General features: G+C 31.2%; 2 protein-coding genes across 2 annotated transcripts; one reads left to right on the top strand and one right to left on the bottom strand.

Annotated features, from left to right (window-relative positions):
* Positions 1-5,972: 5,972 nt before the first annotated feature.
* LOC139899101 (ER membrane protein complex subunit 7 homolog) lies at positions 5,973-10,257 on the top strand. Its single transcript, XM_071881916.1, has 7 exons — positions 5,973-6,179; positions 7,938-7,981; positions 8,107-8,215; positions 8,385-8,448; positions 8,552-8,668; positions 9,613-9,721; positions 9,893-10,257. The coding sequence occupies exons 1-7, from the start codon at positions 6,064-6,066 to the stop codon at positions 9,988-9,990; spliced, it is 657 nt and encodes a 218-aa protein (XP_071738017.1). The 5' UTR covers positions 5,973-6,063; the 3' UTR covers positions 9,991-10,257.
* A 235-nt stretch (positions 10,258-10,492) lies between these two features.
* On the bottom strand, positions 10,493-12,773 carry LOC139899102 (large ribosomal subunit protein bL17c). Its single transcript, XM_071881917.1, has 2 exons — positions 12,481-12,773; positions 10,493-11,127 (listed from the first exon to the last, which is right to left on the bottom strand). Exons 1-2 carry the CDS (start codon positions 12,683-12,685, stop codon positions 10,718-10,720), a joined length of 615 nt encoding a protein of 204 aa, XP_071738018.1. The 5' UTR covers positions 12,686-12,773; the 3' UTR covers positions 10,493-10,717.
* Between the last annotated feature and the right edge of the window lie 9,083 nt (positions 12,774-21,856).

Here is a 21,856-nt window from a genome sequence, read left to right on the forward strand (position 1 = left end):
AAGGAATCAGAAGCCTTTTAGCAATAAAAGAACGTAAAAGAAGCATAAACGGAAATATATACCTAAAGTCGTCATGGTTGAAGATGAATTAGAATTTTAAGGTTAACATAAAAATGAGGGTATAATGGAATCGATCAAAGCGCAATGTAGGGTTTAATCAAATCGATCAAATAGCAATAATTGCATTCTATCATGTTGTTCCTCACCTTTGAAAGCTATAATTGCTGCAACAACAAAAAAATGATATTACAAACAACTATTCCTTCAAAAACAAATCATACTTGACTAACTTGACATATGCTTCTGCATTTGCATCTGCATATTCAACCAAAGATTTTAAGACAGGCATCAGGAGATGATTGGTTGGTCTACGCAACTAATCTGGTCCTGCAAGTTGAGCCTCTGACCCGTTATCAAAACCATCCATTTCGCAAAACTCGAAGGTACCTAAAATGTCTTAAGTTCCATTTCATCACACACTTGTGAGAAACTACTTCCTAGTACTATCCCAGTTCCAGCATAGATTAGTGCTCCAACTCCTTATTCATATACGATAGTAAATTTCATCATTAATGCACAATAAAGTAAATATGATTACTAAAGGAAAAGAAAGTTATGTGAAAAAGTTAATTATAATAGGAGATGTAAAATGGAAGAGCCTGATTCAACCAGAAAGTTATTAATGAAGTGAAAAAATGACAGACCTTTTGAACCAAGGCTGGCCTAATTCCAACAGCAAACTCACTTTTTCCTCATCCAAACCAAGCAACTGGACCAGCATACATTCCTCCATCAAACATTTTTGAACATGCACTATTAATAAATTCTCATCAAATAATAGCTAACAACAATATATCAGATATTTCAAACATATACACACACACACACAATATCTTAGTTTTTACGTTACTATTAAATAAAGGTGGGTGTTTTGATCCAATTACGTTACCAACTGTTTTGACACTTTTGACCCGACTGTTTCCACAACCCAAGACACGATCATATATCACCAAAATGTGTAGCTTACTACTACCACATAACATAACAACATTTCAAATTGTAACCTTAATAATTTTACATCAGTTAATTAATTTGGATCCAAGAGCCCAAAACCATCTTTAAAATTCATACTCTGTATGTGTTAAAATGGCAAATATGACAGAATTCTTACAGAAGATGTTGGCGTGAACTTGTACACTCGCAACATGTTATGATTGCTAATGCATCACCAATATCACCACATATTTCAGTAAAGACTATAAATTCTAGGATGACTTTTATCAAATGATCAAAACTGGTAACAGTAGATGCATAATTATAGAATCTAATTAGTCAATATACCTATCAAATTTCCAGTTTATTAAAAAAGATTAAGACAATTCGGTACTAAATTCTATTATAATGAGTCACTACTAAATTCTTTACGGACATTCATTATCGAACATTATTTACGAACATTCATTATCGAACTAAAAGACCCCTGTATTTACAAAAAACTCTGTAAATACATTAATAAGTTGATAAAAATCTATCAATAACTTTTCAAGGTCAATTTTCAAGTACAAAAATAAAACCTTGTTGTGATCATCATCTCCGCTCTCAATATTACTACTACTTGATCCATTATATTATATGAATCTTCATATGAAAACATATGTGTAAGGATTTTCAAATAAACAAATAATTTACTAATCTACTACTTATGATGTATAATCAAAAAGTATCACACATCACAAAAGAGACACTAAACCATACTATCATGTTTACAAACACGGAAGATATATTTTCTAAATAACCCATTAAAGGACCCATTTATATAAATGGATCAATATTGTCACGTCCAAATAAATATATGATGAAGCATCAAAAGTGACAATAGCATGTAAATAATGGAACTTGTGTTAATATGTTAGTAAGGACAGATATTGTGTTAAGCAACTTTACCATTCTTTTAATGTCTTCAAAATAATAAGACTCGGGTTTGCAAATATAACTCAAATATTGACCATTGAATGGCAATAGTCAAACATCTACATGTCTCCATTTAAAGCTTATATTCAAATTTAATTCAAATAATGCTTAAAAGAGTGACTAAAAGTGTCACATTAGTAGTAACTTAATTGATATTCACAATCTTTTATACCATTCTACCAACAGGGGTCATGTATCACAACTAAACTAAAATTATAGTAAATAGGTCAAAATGGCCATTGTGCCAAAACAAAGCTTGATATCAATTATTAGAAGCTCCATTTATCATTAAAAGTACGAATATTAAAGGAAAAAACAATAACTTCCAATGCTCAAGCCTAAAGTAACAATTCTCAATATCTAAAAATAAGATGACTGACAAAACCTAATTAAACGATAAGTATGTATTTAAAATGTAAATAACGATAAGTAACCATGTAAAATTTAATTCAGTATGTATTTGAACAAAATGAGATTATCTAAAATAGAACAATGCATATATTTAAACGATATTGAACAGGGCAAAATATTAAACCGAATTAACCAAGAATTTCAAATTATATCAACATTTGTATAGTAACCAATTATTTAAAGCAAATTTGAGCATGATAGTCTAATAATGCAACTAAGACTCTGAATTCAATAAAAAACCAAAAAAGATAAGACAAACTTATTATAAAGTAATAGTGTACCAAGACATCCCGTTTCCCTCGACAAAGTAGATTAGAATCTTAATCATCGAGTGACTAAGGGACCTCCTGCTTTTTATGAGGCTGACCTGATGGAGACTGGAGTGGTTTGCGCTTCTTGAGTTGACTCACACCGTTAGTCTCGAAACCGTCATTTGTTTCACTTATTTCCACCTATTTCAAAAGAAACCAACTGCAAAATGAAAAAGTGAGTATGATCAAAATAGTCAGATTATAGGACTATTTCTACTTGAAGGGATTATATCAATATATCTATGCTAAATTGTGTAGACATTGTTTGTCCCAAATCAACACCACTAAACAAATGGGTCAAATTTACCACATCTATAAATTAAAAAAGGGGTCAGACCTTCCAATATTAGCCCGTTTACTTCGTTAGGCAACAAAACTCTTTAGACGAATAACTAAGAAAAATGAATTTACATGAAATCCCTACATAATCCTGTTTTCAATGGGATGAAAATAAAGCCTTCAAATAATTGCATAAGTTGTTTAAGAGTAATTACAGTTTAGAAATGTGATATTGCAACTCCAACTTAAAACAATAGTGTCTTTGTTAACTATAATGAAGTATGAGTTAACTTAAACAAAAGTTGCATAATATGGTTTTAGTTTGAGTCGCCATTGTCGAATAATATCCATCAGAGCTTAGCGCACAACAGATAACTATGACAAGAAACAGTACTCCATAATCAAACTTATTATTGGTATTATTACATAAATTTCATTAATCGTTCAATACTCATATTAGATATAGATATAATTATAGGCGAGTTTAGTTTGAAAGTAACAAACATATTAGCATATACTTCTTATCCCAACTAAATGTCCATGAACCAATTCAAATAGAGCTTTTTTAATGTATTAAGAATACAAACTCCAATTGTGTTGAAATAAAATATAATTGGATCAGACCATTAAGTTCTTAAATGGGTAATGGTTTAAAATGGGTCATTTTAATATGGGTTAAATTTGACTTAGTAGACTTCATGACGCTTTAATTAGTTTAACCCATTTCCCTTATAACTATGCTCTTATTACCCGTTTGACATAAATCATTAGGCACTATCATTTTTGTGACTGAAGTAAACCAATGATATCACGAAGTCGATGTCAGTGCAAAAGAAGGATATAGTTTAAAAAAAATATTGTATCTGGGTGGACCAATGATATTTAAAAATCATGGTAAAACCCTGTGTATGACATTTGAAAACCATGGATCACGAGCTGTTAAATACTAATGATATTTAAATTGTTGAAAATTTACCCGACACCAGTGAATTCTTCTGTGTGATTTCAAACCGGAACGATTTAATTTTTATGATAATAAAAACCCGTTCCATCTTGATATCTAACAATGAATGGGTGATAAAAAAAGTGTTCCTGAATAGCTCCACACCAAAGAGCTTATATCCAATGACCTCACACCATGAACCGAAGGGTGAAAAATAGTAACACTAATCACTGTACGATTTCTTAATCGCGTAATTAGGGTTTAAATAAAATATTACAGAATTAGGGTCTACTGAAAACGAAATTAATATAAAATCAATAAAAAATCATAAAACAAATTCCACAATTCACGATTCAAGATAATAATATTTTTGAAAATTACATACCTGATCCGAAATCATCGAAAGAAAAACTGATAAGGTTTGCTGAAATCGAAAGAATAATGATAACCGGATCATTCGATTGACGATGAAAACGTAACTGGTAATATGAAACCATCTTCTTGACAGTAATCGAAGCCCTAATTTCTCAATATTATGCAGCTGACGATGGTATGCAGAAATCACTGCCCTAATCGAAGCCCTAAGATCTTGACGATGGTACGGAGATGATCAGATGATATCGATGGTGATGGTGGTTTTCTAGGGTTTTCAATTTTTGAGAGACAGAAAGAATGTGAACGTGATTGAAACGTAATTTTGATTTAATCCGGTGTTTAAGGGGACACGTGTCATTATCTTATAATTAGTTAAAATAATCTAAAATTAGAAGAAAAAAGGATTAGCTAAGGATGAACGTGGTTGCGCCACGTGAATTTATGTTACCGATTTAGTTATGTAGATAGATAGATAGATATTATATTATACCTATATCTAAAAGAGAGAGTCCAAATGAATAGTAGGGGTATTTTCGACTTTCCCAATTTTTTTTTTAAATACTTAACAAAATTTCATTTGCACAACAAAGCCCCCTACACTTTTATTTGCACAAATCGCCCCCTCATACAGGGGTATAAACTGTCAAATTATTATTTTCATAAAAAATCTTAAGTAAACTCCACTCAAATATTCAACGGGTCATATCTTCTCGCTCGCATCGAGTCAAATTTTTCCGACACCATCGTTAAACCCGAAATAATTTTAGGAACACAATGTCACTAGCTATACGCAAAACGGACGCTTTTTAAAAAACGCTAAATATTTGGGGTACTTTTCATACACGTTTATTTTGCGTTAAATTTTTAAAAATCGAAAATTCCATAGCGAAACGCAGAGATGCACACATATTGTTAATTTAAAATAACATTTAAATCTTTCACGGGTTATACATTTTAGTTCGACTCGAGTTGCGCTTCAACGACATCATCGTTAGCCACGAAATAATTTTACAAACTAAACTAAACGCAATAAAATACATTGAATATCGAACACCCGGCGCGAAGCGAGGGTTCGAACACTAGCTATATCTAAAAGAGAGAGGGGTAATGAATAGTGCTCAAGGGCATTTTTGACTTTTCATATTTTTTTTTTAACTTAACTAAATTTCATTTGCACAACAAAACCCCCCACACTTTCTTTGAAAAATCAAATCGGCCCCTCATACAGGGGGATAAAAGTGTCAAATTACCATTTTCATAAAAAATCTTAAATAAACTCCACTCAAATATTCAACGGGCCATATCTTCTCGCTCGCAACGAGTCAAATTTTTCTGACGCCATCGTTAAACTCGAAATAATTTTAGGAACACAATGTCACTAGCTATACGCAAAACGGACGCATTTTAAAAAACGCTAAATATTTGGGGTACGTTTCATACACGTTGATTTTGCGTTAAATTTTTAAAAGTCGGCAATTTCATAGCGAAACGCGGAGATGCACATATATTGTTAACTTAAAATAACATTTAAATCTTTTACGGGTTATACTTTTTAGTTCGACTCGAGTTGCGCTTCAACGACATCATCGTTAGCCACGAAATAATTTTACAAACTAAACGCAACAAAATACATTGAAAACCGAACCCCCGGCGCGAAGCGAGGGTTCGTACACTAGTTAATATTAATGGGTGAAGTGAATTTAGATTCTGAAGATTGAGAAGCAAAAACAACTTTTTCCTGAACCCAACCCCGTGGTACCTCCGCCATCTTCAATGGCTGTTCTCCATAGATCCCGATTAAATTTATTATCATCATCACTGCTATTAGTTCTCATACAATTATGTTTTGTATCTATTTTCACATGTTCTTCATTCGCACGCGCATCTGTGTACGTTTATTTTTCTTTCACCTGCTTATTCATGTTTCAAACCCTAGTTTTTTTCAGTCGTTGCTAAATCAGATGACCTTCTGAGTAAATATTCGAGTTTTTGGTTCAATCGTCGCTTTTGATGTAACAACTGTTCGTTAGCTATTAGTTAAGTCTGTTTGTGTTAATTTGATCTTTAATTCAGATTTGGGGTGTATAGACAACTTAGGGTTTATGTCATGAATTGTATTATAATTGTGAATTTTGATTGAGTTTTGAATTATCGATAGCATCGTTTAGATGATTGTTAAGCTTGTTAATTTGTTTGTTAATATTAGTTGAAGAAGATCTGAGTATGTATAGATTGATCATTGTATCCTGCTTATAAGGTGAATGATTAATTTCTAATCATGAGGTTTTTCTTATACTTATTTACTATTATTACTCGATGCTTGAGTTATGAATGTATGTCATCTGAGCAGATCAGGTCATGTATTATTTAATGGTTGTATGTTAAAATTCTGTACAATAAGTTATCTGAATTGAACAGCAGTTGCAGTTTCATATCCTTCTGGGTTGGTAAATGATATACAAGTTTACTAATTTGTGTATCCTTGGTCAGTTTTTGGTACAATTGCCTTATAATACGTGTAGTTATTTTTCATGTGCCTATTCATGCAGTTGTTGATCTTATTTGTTTTAAACCAATCTTCACGTACTACAGGATTAGCACTCCCACAATCGTGCATTCCCTTTATGCATGTTACAATTATTATTTGCTACACCTAGATTGTAGAATTTACATATAGATTGGTTTATGCTATAAGGTAAAGTGTATCATGGATTTTATTTTTTATCTCATTTTTTTAACATTAGCATAAACATAAATAGTAGCATAACTGCATAGGTAACCATTTAACTACCACAATGATGGTAAGTTTTAAAATTATGTAGATTAGTTGACAGATGGTGATACTTTGAAGTCTTAACCTTATAACTCATGCTAAAACTGTGTTAAGTATGAATTTACTAATCTATTTCAAAATGACAAAATCTTGTTAAAAGTTTGTACAAAAAATTAATTATGGTGACACTACAAACACCATTTCTGCATATTGTATCCACATATTTTAGTTTAGTCCAACAAACATAATTTTAGAACATTTTCACATTTATTATCAACTTTACTTGTATATTTTTACTTCACATATCGGAATTCATGGTTCTTTCTGGTCGGAGGTCCCTAGGAAGCAGCCTCTCTGCTCTACAGAATAGGGAGGGACGACTTCCTCTACCTGGGGACCGTTAGGTATCCGTGGGTGGAGGAATGACTTCCCTTTTACTTTAGGGTAGAGGAAAGGACTATCTACATCTAACGTCCCCCATACTCCACCTTAGTGGAATTGGGTATTGTTGTTGTTGTTGTTGTTTCACATTTATAATTTATTAATAAGTTAACTAGTTGGAAGGTAGACTTTTCAATGTATATAGATGAACCACCTGAAGCTAATGTTGTAGAAACTTGTTTAAGGTTAAATGAATATGTAGTTATTGGTTAATTCGGTTAGGTTTTTGAAGCGAACTTAAACCGAACCAGAAGTTTCAGTGAATCAAAAAACCATAACCTTACTTATTGAATTTTGCTCTGGTTCAATTATTTTGTTTTTGTTAAACCTAAAACATTGTTGTGTTTTTCTGCACATGTTATGTAGATAATAAGTTTTCAATATTGTTGACTTGAGCTGTTTTCATTTTATTTATTTCTTTGTTGATTTATAGGAATGGAGGTGCTTACACTATTAACGGTAGAGTGAAAATTCCTGGTATGTAATTGTTATTGTGGAGCTTTTAAAACGTTACACTATTTATTTGTAGAGTGAGCTATTTCAATTGATATTATGTAATAATTTAATTAAATGCAAGTTTTGGTTAAAATTTGATATTTTAGGTTTTGGTGCAAAAGGGTTTGGTCTGCCAGTTAAGGCTAACAATGTCAAAGTAATTTTGAATGGTGGTCAGCAAGTTACCTTTCTTAAGCCTGATGGTTACTTCTCATTGTATCCTACCAGTTTAACTGTTTATTTCCTTTCTTAAATTTTTACTCGTAGAACATTATTATTATATCTATAATAATAATAATAATAATAATAATATTTGGATTGCATCAGTGAGGATGATAATCTATCATTTATCACTGTACAATTTCCTTCACTAAAACACTCCCAGCCACAATGTCCCAGCTGGAACTCATCTTATCGAAGTTGATGCCATCGGTTACTTGTTTTCGCCCGTCAGTTTTTCTCTCCTCCTTTTTCTTTTATCAAAATTAGACACATTTATTCCTAAAATTTTATTTTATTTTTATATTTTTTAATTTATATATATAAATCCAGGTTCGTGTGGATGTGAGTGCCAGAAACCCGGGTAAGGTTCAGGCGGCGCTGACAGAGAACCGAAGAGGTCTAAGTGAGCTTGTCTTGGAGCCTTTGAGAGAAGAACAATATTACGAGGTAATGTTTTTTGTGTGATTAGTAAGTACTTCATGAGTAACTTAATGATTTCTTTTTAAGGAGTTTTATCATATATACCTTTGTTAAGCTTAATAATAACATATTTACCCACTTATACCCATTTGTTATATCATCAAAATAGCAATCTACTAATTTACTTTTACAATGAAAATCTCTTTGTTGCATCCTCTACAACTACCCTTCGAGCTTCGAGCTGTTGGCAATAGCTGCAACCAATGATCCAAGTCTTACCCATTTGCGTATCTGCTGCAGACTGTTACCTGGCGCACAAATTAATCAGATGTGTGCTACTATTTAGTTGTTTTATTGTTTTGATGTGTGAGGTGCTGTGCAAATAAACTACACCATATTATGTGTTATGTAGTGCTTGGCACATCCATGCACTTACTCTGATGGTATTCGTGATCTTAGTTATAGTATAATCTAGTTTGCTTTTCAAAAGTATTTGATAAAATAGACATCGTATATAGCCGTTCATAAACAATAATTGATTCAGAGAGCTTCGAATTGTTGGAGTCCGTCTAGTAATGGTACACAACATGTTTGCGTTGCTGTATACAGTAAGTGTGACTAAAATTTTTACGAAACTTGTTAATTTGTAGTACACGATGTCAATTTTATCAAATGTTTGTTGATTTAGTTTACTTTATAAAAGTAAAATTAGTAGATTGATATTTTGATGATATAATGACTAGGTTTATATGATGGATATAAGTGTTTAAAATGAACATATACATTATTCTTTTTAAGTGGGTAAATATGTTATATATAAAGGTTTAGCATGGGCATATATGATATAATCATGTTTAAGTGAGTAAATATGTGATTATTAAGTTTAGGAAGGGTATATATGATAAAATCCATTTTTTTAACATATGATTTTGTACGTGCTAATTGATTGAAGTAATTTTTGGTTGTTGCAGATAAGGGAACCGTTTAACGTAATGTCTATAGTGAAAAGTCCAATGGGTCTCATGATTGGATTTATGGTAGTGGTGGTTTTCTTGATGCCCAAACTAGTAGAGAACATGGGTAAACTTTTTATATATAATTTTGTTACTATTTCTTATTTTATACTCCGTATTTCTTTATCTTTGATTAAAGTTATTATTATGATGTGGTGGTCTCATGTATTATTCTTTCGTTCTTTGAATCAATAATTGTTGATATGATACTCGTTTTTACTGGTTGCGTTGGAAACAGATCCAGAAGAAATTAGAAAAGCACAAGAAGAGATGAGGAACCAAGGTGTTCCATCTATTGCAAATTTAATGCCTGGAGCTGCTGGAAGAAGCAATTAGATATCAATTGCATATTTTTTTATGCATGCTGTTTGCGTTCAATTTGCCGATCCTTATTTTACTTCTGATTGTTAGTAAGTGGGTCCGACTTACAAGATTAGAATGAAACTACCAAGGAAACATGGTGTGTATCTTATTTGGAGTAATTGTTCCAAGATATCAGACTTTCAAGTTTTTCGTTTAGGTTGATCATAAGGTCTTTCATGTAACCTTAGTAAACGTTGACATTTTATCCATTTAGTAATCAAGATCACTCAATTCATGTTATGTGAAAATGGTAATCAAGAGTGTCAACTCAATGCTAATGAATGTGAGAATTTAACTTATGTTTGATCTCAACGTGTTATATGAAAATGGATACAAAGTGTTGCAGTGAAACAACACTCAATTCATACTAATACGGTACTTGTTTCAACCCAAACAACCTGCCATACCCGCCCATTTTGCCACTTCTGTAGAAAAAGCAATCTACTACAACACACTAACTAAACTAAGCTTTATATTTAAATGCTTGAAAATTAAAAATAACCCAACAGTATAAATACCAAGACAAATGGTCAAACCAGATAGGTTAACAATAATCAACATTGATATCCTAAATCACCTGGCAGCTGCTTACAAACCGACCATAACAACACATTCAAAACTGTATTATGCACCGATACAGAACATCAAAACGAGTGTAAACGGTAAACTTACATAAAAACAAGACATAAAACATTTTATACTAAACGAGCTCAATGTATGCCATGGGTGCATTATCCCCTCTCCTGGGTAAAGTTCTTATAATTCTTGTGTACCCTCCGTTCCTTTCACCGTACCTTTCAGGAACTTCAGCAAACAACGCATGCACGATCTGCTTTTCGTAAATGAATCCAAGAGCTTGTCGTCGCTTGTGAAGTGAACCTTCTTTAGCCAAAGTGATCATTTTGTCAACATACTTTCTAACCGCACTGGCCCGTGCTCGCGTGGTTTTGATCCTTCCATGTTTCAAAAGTTGAGTGGTTAGGCCACGAAGGAGTGCTTTACGTTGGTCTGGTGGCCGGTTCAGCTTTGGGACCCGCCTTCCGTGTCTCATTGCAGAGACACGGCCACCGTTGTCGATAATGGTGAAGTTATGCTCGTAATCGTTATTTTCTGAAAGAAACCAACAAGATTAATGTAATTATAAAGTCATGGAAGGGTACATAAAGCATTCATCTTTGCTGATAGTATTGTTCAGAGTTACGTAACGAGTCAAACTGAGTCGTATTTTATAAATAACAAGATGAAGCGATTCGTGTTTGGCAGGTCAACCCAACCAGTCAAAAGCGCCAATTTTGCGTTCTATACTGGTTATACAAGCCATCATTAATCATACATATGAAACCTCGGTTTTCACTTGTTTAGAGGAAATAGAACAATTAATGGCACATGTAAAACTAAGCTATTAGAACATAAAGCATTACTAATTACTCCACTAAACAATGCACATAACACCAAAGATTAAGCTATTACAACGTGACATATATTTAATATTTAAGGTTTTGTTATGTTTGCTCGTTAAAGGTCGTGTGCATGTATGCTATATAGTCTATTAGTCTCATTAGTTTTTAACATATCCTTTCTTGTTATGTTTCAACATTTACAGTTCCTAATATCCCATCATAGTTATAACAATTTGATGCTACAACTTTTGGCATTTGGTCGGATACTATTCTAAACTTCAACCATCACTTAGGTGGCCTAGTGGTAAGGCGTCATGTCTCATAAGAGGCCTCAAGTTCTAACCTCCCTAGGCATAGGCGGTGCTAAGAGAGGGCAGCTGGGGTCGGCCGCCCCCGACGATCGAACTATTTTTAGTGTAATTATATGTTAAAGTTCGACGTTTAGTGTATGTATATGTTAAAATTTGAAGTTCTGCCCCTGTTTTTTGGCTTTTTCCAAATGTATAAGGTTTTGCACTCTTCGAGAAAAATTTCTGGATCCACCACTGTCCATATGTACACATCTTGGGGATAGCCCCTAAAGTCATGTCTCAAAGCTTTCATTCCAAAATTTCCTCATAAAACTAACTAGTATTCCTTGCTTCAAAAAACAACGGTGACGCACAATCACACAAAAGATCTAAAAACATTTATATCTCTTATATATTTAGGTTATTTAACGTGTTAGGAAGTCTATCTAAAGCACAAAAATACCCATTGCAACATCGAATTTGAAACGCCATTCATACACCTACCCTAAAGTCAAAAAGGTGAAATCTTTTTAGGGCAAGGTTCATAAAAAATGGTTGCCGGTATCTTGCTTGCAACAAACCTAAAACATCCAGTAATAATTTCTTCTTACTACAATGTCCTATTTCAAACTCAACAAATTTACAGAATTCATGTAATCAGCAACCTACTTTAACAAAATCAACCAAGTTCATAACTTTACATAAATTTCATAATCAATAACAAAAATCACAGCTAAAAACACAACATTCAAACAAAAAGTTTGAATCTTTACCTGAAGAAGTGAGACTTGGAAGTGGGTTAAGAGGTTTAAGACCAAGAAAAGACCCAAAAACCGGTTTTGAAATGGTGGGTTTCTTATGGGCGAAAGTTGGGGGACGAAATGAACAACGGACTGAAGAAGAGGGACTTGAAGTGGAAATTGAAGGAAGTGATGATTTTAGAGAAGACATGCTCCATGTTGTTGTGGCACTGGCCATTTTCTGATGAGGGTTTGTTTCAGTCTGCTGCAAATTTTTTGTTGATATGAATTTTTGTTGGTGATTGGTGATGGTGAAGATGGTGTTTTTGTAATGGATAACTGGATATGATATCTTCCCCAAATTTGTTTTTAGGTTTTGACCCCTAAAGTTTTGTTGTATCGTATTTTGACCCTGGTTTTAGGAAGTTAATATTTTTTTTTTTTTAAATTTTTTTTTTTTTTTTCAAAAGCAAGCATATTTATATTACTCTATAAACATGTACAAACACATAGGCCACAGTAGGATAGCCCAAGAATGAATACACGAGCACTACAATGGGAGCTGAGGAAGCAACCCAAAAGAAAGACACGAAGTTAAATATTGAAATACAACGAAGGATTTGTTAGCCAAGATTGCCAATCGATATATTTTCCTTTGAGCTTTCTTGATATCCCATCGAACGACTTTACTTGAATATCATTGATCAACACCGGGACGCACGAGCTTTTATTTTTAAAAACCTTCGAATCCCTATTTTTCCAAAGAGAGTAAACACATACCCATTGAACCGCTTGGCAAATCTTGGATCCAAGCGGCGTGATTGTAGTAGATGTAGTTCCACGAAGCATTTGATTAGCATTTTGATTTGGCGAAAAAATCAACACTCCACCAATTATAGAAGCGAGATCAAACTTCCGAAGAAAATTTACACGATATAAGAAAGTGATCTACCGATTCAACATCTTCGTCACAAACGGGACACCGAGTGCTATGCAAATCAATGCCACGATTATCAAGTTCAACACGCACCGAGATTCTTTTTTTTAAGACTCTCCAAACAAAGACTTCTATCTTTTTTGGAACAAGATTGTTCTTAAGAGATTCTGATCGAGATTGAGACAATACCGGAAACATTTTTGAGGTTGTGACGACCTGGAAATTTCCGACCAAATTTAAACTTAATCTTTATATGATTTCGACACGATAAACAAAGTCTGTAATGTTGAGTCTCAAGGTTTTTGAACTGTTTTCATGAATGCATTTAACCTCGACCACTTTTGACGATTCACGAACAACTAATTTGTAAATAGATATATAATTTTATTTGAAATAATATATGATTTAATTGTTGGAAATAAATATATAAACTAATATCAGTATATTTAATATTATTAATTTAATATATAATATATTGATATGCATATAATTAAATATATATATATATATATATATATATATATATATATATATATATATATATATATATATATATATATATATATATATATATATATATATATATATATATATATATATATATGTATATTATAAAATGAAATATTATATATTGTAATTGTTATAATCAATGTTGAAAAATAATAATAATATATAATAATTGTTATTTAAAGAGTATATGTATATAAATAAAGTATATAGAATATATATTTTGTGATTTCGAAGTTATTTAATAAACGACGGTAACGCTCAATTGCCATTCGATAGATAGTAAACGAGTTAAAAAGGAATTTATGTGATTTTAAAATAAACGGTGATCCGAAAATGGGTTTTATAGATTATAGGCTTAGTAAAAATGTATTTAGGAGCTATTTATTAAATTTTAAAAATTTTTATATTTTACTTGAGGTTGGGAGTGAATAATTAATGTAATTTTTATTTAATAGTTAATGACCGAATTTTATACCATAATGACCGAAATAAATAAAGATATTTAAATTAAAAATATGGAATTTTTTTTTTCGAAGACTTTTATCCGCCACTGAATTTATCACAGAGTACGATGTAGCACTCCGTGTAAACTGTCGGTATAACACTTCAAATAAGGTGGCTGCTTTAATGTTTTGTTACTATTCGCTTTTTGAATTCACAACCGATCTATTTGTTTCTTTCATTCAATTTGCATAATATTAAATATGGGTTATTGTCGATACTTCAAAACAAAACAAAAAGTGAAATAATAACAAGATTTCATATAAAGTTTTCATCTTTTCTTTTGTCTGATTACTATTATAACCACTTGTATAATCACAATATCTCAAATGGGCTATGTCTGTACAATTTTCCGATGCATGAAGTCATACATTATAAGTACATCATTATGGCATTAACATGGTGTTTAGCCAGTATTATTACTGTATTTTTCTTTGATTCTTTCCACAACTTAAAACATATATATAAACATGCCATACATGCATAGACTTATACATAAACAACCACCATTATCGTCTCTCTTATAAACCTATCATCAAAACCACTACAACTTGCAAGAATTACTGCTCCTGCTCTTATGCTTCTGTCCGTAACTCATCATCACCTCCATCGGATTATCTACTGCTATCACTTCTATTTTCTGTTCTACTTCTGTCACAACCCAATATCATTCGTTTACTATTACTGGACTGTTTCTAGTTTCTATTACAGAGATCAAACAACCATCTCCTTCGTGAACACCTCTTGTTGCTGCTATATTAACCAAACACCACCGGTTGCTTGATCTTTTCTGTTTTAATCATCACTCGAACCCCACCATCCACAAACCTATTTAAACAATCGTTCATTTACATACACACACCACCACAAATTACATCATTGAACACCCCTTCAAAGCTAACCAAACTGCTTGCTATGTTTGTTATCCGATCACAACAAACCTAATTATGTTCCTGGTTCGTTTAAACTCACCCAAGAACAACTATTCGAAGCTGCTACTATTGGTTCATGTTTTTATTCTACCCGAATTCTCTCTGTTGCAGCTACTTACTACCATCATCAAGCAATTAAAACCCAACAAGAACCAATCGAATGCCACTTCTGCTACTTCTTCGCACAGCTACTGCTATTGGTAACCACTGCTCCATCACACCACAATTTTTTCTTTTCTGCTACAAACACTCAATCAATTCGTACATACAATGAATAATAAATTAAACCTCTTTCAATCAACTAATTGAATTTCAATTGATTCAAAGTCAACAAATAAAAACTTTTCGGTCAAAATTTCAATTCATGAAATAAAAAGTGTTTATGGAAAAAATCATTGATTACGAGTGTTTTATGGGAGATTCTAAATACTTTTTGTGAAGGAATTTATACCTGGACCGCTTTAGGTTTCAGTTCTGACTCTCAATTTCATCATCATCATCGTCTCTGTTCCTAACAAACTTGGAGCTGTTGTTTTTCATGACCGTGACTCCCTTCATAAAATCTCTTAAGCGTAGATATAGGAAATAAATCCAGTTGATCTGGTGACATGATTTAATGGAAGTGATCTTGGAGAAAATTGGGGGTATCGTTCGTTTTAGGGATGAACTGGTCGGTAACACCAAAGGAAACGATTGATAAGCAAACCAGCGAACTCAGTTTTAAAAGGGTATTGGATTGGGTTCTAATTTTGGGCTTCAAGTTTTAAATATGATGGACCCATTCTAAGCCCACAAATTTCCTAATGGTAATAATATTGTTATTAATGTAATTATTATTATTATTATTATTATTATTATTATTATTATTATTATTATTATTATTATTATTATTATTATTATTATTATTATCATCATCATCATCATCATTACTATTATCATTTTTGTTATTATTATTATGACTAATATTAAAAATATAATTATTATTATCATTAATACAATTAATATTATTATCATTGTGGTTAGTATTAGTAATATCATTATAATTATTATTATTAATATTACTATTATTATTATCATCCTTAATATTAAAAGGATTAATAAAATTATTGCTATTATTATTACTAACATTAGTGTTAAAATTAACATTGTTATTATCATTAAAATTAGTATTATTATCGTTATTAGCATAAGTATAATTATCGTTATTAGTATTTTTATTATGATTATCATCTTTACAAAAATTATCATTTCTAGTATTATTATTATTATTATCATTATTATTATTATTATTATTATTATTATTAGTATTATTATTATTATTATTATTATTATTATTATTATTATTATTATTACTAGCATTAGCATTATTTTTATTATTATTATTATCATTATTATTATTTTATTAATATGATTATTATTATTATAATTATTATTACTACAAATAAAAAGACTAATGTTATTATCAAAATTATTATTATCAATATCATTATTAGTATTATTATCATTATTTTAGTATTATCATAATTATTATTTTAACAAATAAAAGATATTTATATAAAAAAGATATAATTATTACATATATCATAAAACTATCTAATTTACTATTTTAATATAAAAGTAACATATATAGATATATATATATATATATATATATATATATATATATAACATTTGAAAATAACAAATACATTATAATAAATAATATATTATATAAATAATATATATAAACTGATTTGATTATTATTACATGTTAATTATACGTTTTAATATATATATATATATATATATATATATATATATATATATATATATATATATATATATATATATATATATATATATATATATATATATATATATATATATATATATATATAACTGATATAGGTTTGTGAATCCGAGGCCAACCCTGCATTATTCAGTTTCGTCGTATGAATATTTTTACTACAAAATATTGGATTGTGAGTTTCATTACTCCCCTTTTAAATGCTTTTGCAATATATATTTTTGGGACTGAGAATACATGCGCTACTTTTATAAATGTTTTACGAAATAGACACAAGTAATCGAAACTACATTCTATGGTTGGATTATCGAATCGAATATCACCCTTTTTAGTCTGGTAATCTAAGAATTAGGGAACAGAAACCCTAATTGACGTGAATCCTAAAGATAGATCTATTGGGCCTAACAAACCCCATCCGGGTTACGGATGCTTTAGTACTTCGATTTTATCATGTCCGATGAGAGTCCCAGAATGATGGGGATATTCTAGACGCGTTTTGTTAATGTCGATTACCAGGTGTTCACCATATGAATGATTTTTATCTCTAAGCAGTTTGTGCGAAATGCCTGATATGAGATGATGTTTATGAAAAATGAAAATAGAAATCTTGTGGTCTATTAAAATTATGGAAATGATTAATTATGATAAACTAATGAACTCACCAACCTTTTGGTTGACACTTGAAAGCATGTTTATTCTCAGGTATTAAAGAAATCTTCCGCTGTGCATTGGCTCATTTTAGAGATATTACTTGGAGTCATTCATGACATATTTCAAAAGTCGTTGCATTCGAGTCGTTGAGTTCATCAAGATTATTATTAAGTCAATTATAGTTGGATATATTATGAAATGGAATGCATGCCGTCAACTTTCGATGAAATGAAAGTTTGTCTTTTAAAAACGAATGCAATGTTTGTAAAATGTATCATATAGAGGTCAAGTACCTCGCGATGTAACCAAATGTAATGTATTATTCCAGATGGATTAGGACGGGTCCTTTCAGAGGTTATGAGATTCGAAAGCCTTTTAAAAAAGAAAAAAAAAACGCCATTACTTGCAAGGCTCCAACTCCATGAAGACGGTTTGCTGAAGTTAAAAGTGACTGATGAAAGTATCCTTGTGAGTTCATCAAGCTCCCCCAAAGTTCTACCTATAGGGTTACGTGACTGATAATGCTAAAAACGAACATATATTTCATAGCATTATTCCTCAAGAAAGACACGCTTTTAGTTGCAATTGTCCTATTTACAAGTGATATTCGTTTAAATAATAAAAGGTGAAGATAAAAGACAGATTCGACGAAATAAAGACGCAAACGACTGTGATGACCCGGAAATTTCTGACCAAATTTAAACTTAATCTTTAACGTTTCCGACACGATAAGCAAAGTCTATAAAACTGAATCTCAAAATTCTTGAACTATTCAATTACCCTGTTTGTCCGACGATTCACGAACGTCATAACATGTATTATAAAAACATAAGAGTTTTCAATATATACGGAATCATGCGAATAATATTTATATATGAAATGATAAAAATTTACTATTAAACGATGCTTTTCAAATTAAAAATTTTACGTATTAAGTCGTTTTATTTTTATGATATAATTTTTGTAATTTTTTTTAAGAAACGAAGTTAAATTAAAAATGTACAATTTGTAAAGCACAACGTACAACAACGTGTAGCTTAAATAGTTGAATCAAAATTAATTCATTTACTATTCATATGAATAGTAAATGAAACGAAATTAATTAATTTACTATTCACATGAAAGCGACATGATTGAAATTATTAATTATAAGTTACATAAAATACCCCTGAAGTATTTTAAAAATACGACTTTTAATTCGATTTTATTATTATATTATTATATTCTACTTTGTTATATTATTATTTTATTATTATATTATTACTTTATTATATTATTATATTATTATAATTATAAACGTACGATTCTTTTTATTATTATATTATTATTTTATTACTTTATTATATTATTATATTATTATAATTAAACACGTTTGATTCCTTTTATTATTATAATATTATTTTCTAACTATATATATCGATCGATCGATCGATTGCAGAAACACACACACATATATGTATATATATTTATTTCATATATTTTTATTCCGTAATAATTCTAGTGCAATATTCAAATTAAGTATTAGTAGTATACATAAAATACTACGACGGAGTTATGCTCGGGTGATTTTCAAAACGGATTTTATGAGCGGGATAGAGCTAAGGAAAATTATGGGTTATAGCTTTGGAGGTTATGGGTAATGTTCATGGGTATTGTTCGCAAGTCAAACCTAGTGTTTACCATCTCTGTTGCGTCTACGTACTTTCCTGCAATATTGAATCACAATATTGATACGTGAGCATTCATATCTTATCTTTTATATATTAATAGTGTATACATGTCTAGGGCTCGAGTATATATGTTTATGCATGCTTGTATGCTAAATTTCATCGTTAAACAGTTTATAATGAATCACGAATTAAATACATATATTACTGATAAAAGGTATATGATATGCATGTTTTTGGAAAGCTGGCGAAAAATCAATAACTTTTCATTTAGAAATCGCGTAATTTCGGTGAACGAATTAAAAGATATGATCAACTGAATTATGATTGACATTAATTGAAATTGCTTTTGAATCTGCAATTAATATTTAAACAACTTGTTTGTAAGATTGATAAATTAGATTTTTGAATATTACCAGCCGAGTAAATAAATCCTTATATAAGGCACGTCTCGTTTTATTGAACAATTGTCAAAATTGACTGTTTTATCATGTTTTAAAGCCTTATAAAAACTATAGTCTAATTTTAAAAGAATTGGAAAACTATGTAAAATGTTAAAATGTTTCGATTGCCATGATCATTCAACTATAGTATTAAGTCAGATTGACTTTTTGAAATGACTTTTGATAAACTTTTGTATGTTGATCTCGAGCATTAGGATTGTGATACACTATGACCTGACCTAGCTTGATAGACATTTATTGACCAACATATGTTCTCTAGGTTGAGATCTACGGTTATTTGGTAATCCGAGTTTCAGTCACATTTTGGTGAACGACTTTATATGCTGCTAAGGTGAGTTTCATATGCTCCCTTTTTAATTGCTTTTGCAATCTATATTTTTGGGCTGAGAATACATGCACTTTATTTTAAACGCAATGGATACAAGTACATACTAAATTCTACACCGAGTTTGAACCGAAAATCCCTTAGCTTTGGTAACTAGTAACTGCCAGTTATAAGAACTGGTGGGCGCGAGTAGTTATATATGGATCCATAGGGCTTGACATCCCCGTCTGTTTCAGGTATAGAAACCCTAGCCTGAACTATAAAATAGACGTATGCTATTTGAGTTTAGTACATGTTGGTTTGCGTGTATTATACATGTTGGTTGCATGTATGTTAAAACAGGGGTACTTATTATAACGTTAAAGCTTAGTTACCAGGGTGCTCAATGTTGTAGAATATTTTGATAAACGTTTCTGGATAAAACAACTGAAATCTTGTGATCCACCTTTATATACAGATTATGTGCAACACTAAAACTATGAACTCACCAACCTTTGTGTTGACACTTGTTAGCATGTTTATTCTCAGGTTTCCTAGAAATCTTCCGCTGTTTGCTTATATGTTAGACAAGCTATGTGCATGGAGTCTTACATGGCATATTTTTTCAAGGAAACGTTGCATTCACCAAATCATCACCACGTATCTTATTTTGACTGCATTGTCAACGGAAGTACTATTGTAAACTATTATATTACGGTGATTGTCTATATGTAGAAATCATCAGATGTCAAAAACCTTTGATTTAAATATTCATTTATGGTGTGCCTTTTCAAAAGAATGCAATGTTTATAAAACGTATCATATATAGGTCAAATACCTCGCAATGAAATCAACGAATGACGTGTTCGTTCATATGGATTTGGAGCGATCGTCACAGTTGGTATCAGAGCGTTGGTCTTAGCGAACCAGGTCTTGCATGAGTGTGTCTAAGTGATAGTTGTTAGGATGCATTAGTAAGTCTGGACTTCGACTGTGTCTGCATGTCAAAAGTTTTGCTTATCACTTCTTGTCGGAAATTACCTGCTTATCATTCTTAGTCTAAACACGTCTTACTGCATTGATTGCATAGATAGTGTATAGACAAAATTCATATCTTGGCATGTCTATTACAGTAAACTTTGCCTGACATCTTCCGTAAAATCCTCCGTAACTTATGAGATTCTGGTATTATAAATACATATGTAAACTATGTATTAAGGAGTACCAAATTAGTCCTATAATCTATTTCATTCCAAAAATCTTTTCCTTGATTACACGAAATGGATCGTGTATCTAGTTCAAATTTCTTAGATTCCGACAGCTATTCCGATATGGATTTCCACTCGAGCTCCGAAAGCAGCGTAACCGGAATGGATCAACCGATTAGCCATCATCTATTCTGGATGAATTGGGGATGGGTTCGTAGCCTACTTAATCATTGGAGACAAGAAGAAGGCGATCCCTTCCATCCACCACATTCACCTCTTGGCGAAGAACCTGAAGCACTTACCAGCGAACCTGTTCGTAATACCATTTTCTCTCTCATCTCCCGAGTATCTCGTCATGATTATATACTATCTCAAATTCTAGATCTTATTCGTCCGCTCGTCCGAACCTACAATCACCCCGGTGTAATAGAAGAAGTCAACGAGATTCA

Source organism: Rutidosis leptorrhynchoides, chromosome 3, assembly GCF_046630445.1.
Source record: "Rutidosis leptorrhynchoides isolate AG116_Rl617_1_P2 chromosome 3, CSIRO_AGI_Rlap_v1, whole genome shotgun sequence".
Classification (NCBI taxonomy): domain Eukaryota; kingdom Viridiplantae; phylum Streptophyta; class Magnoliopsida; order Asterales; family Asteraceae; genus Rutidosis; species Rutidosis leptorrhynchoides.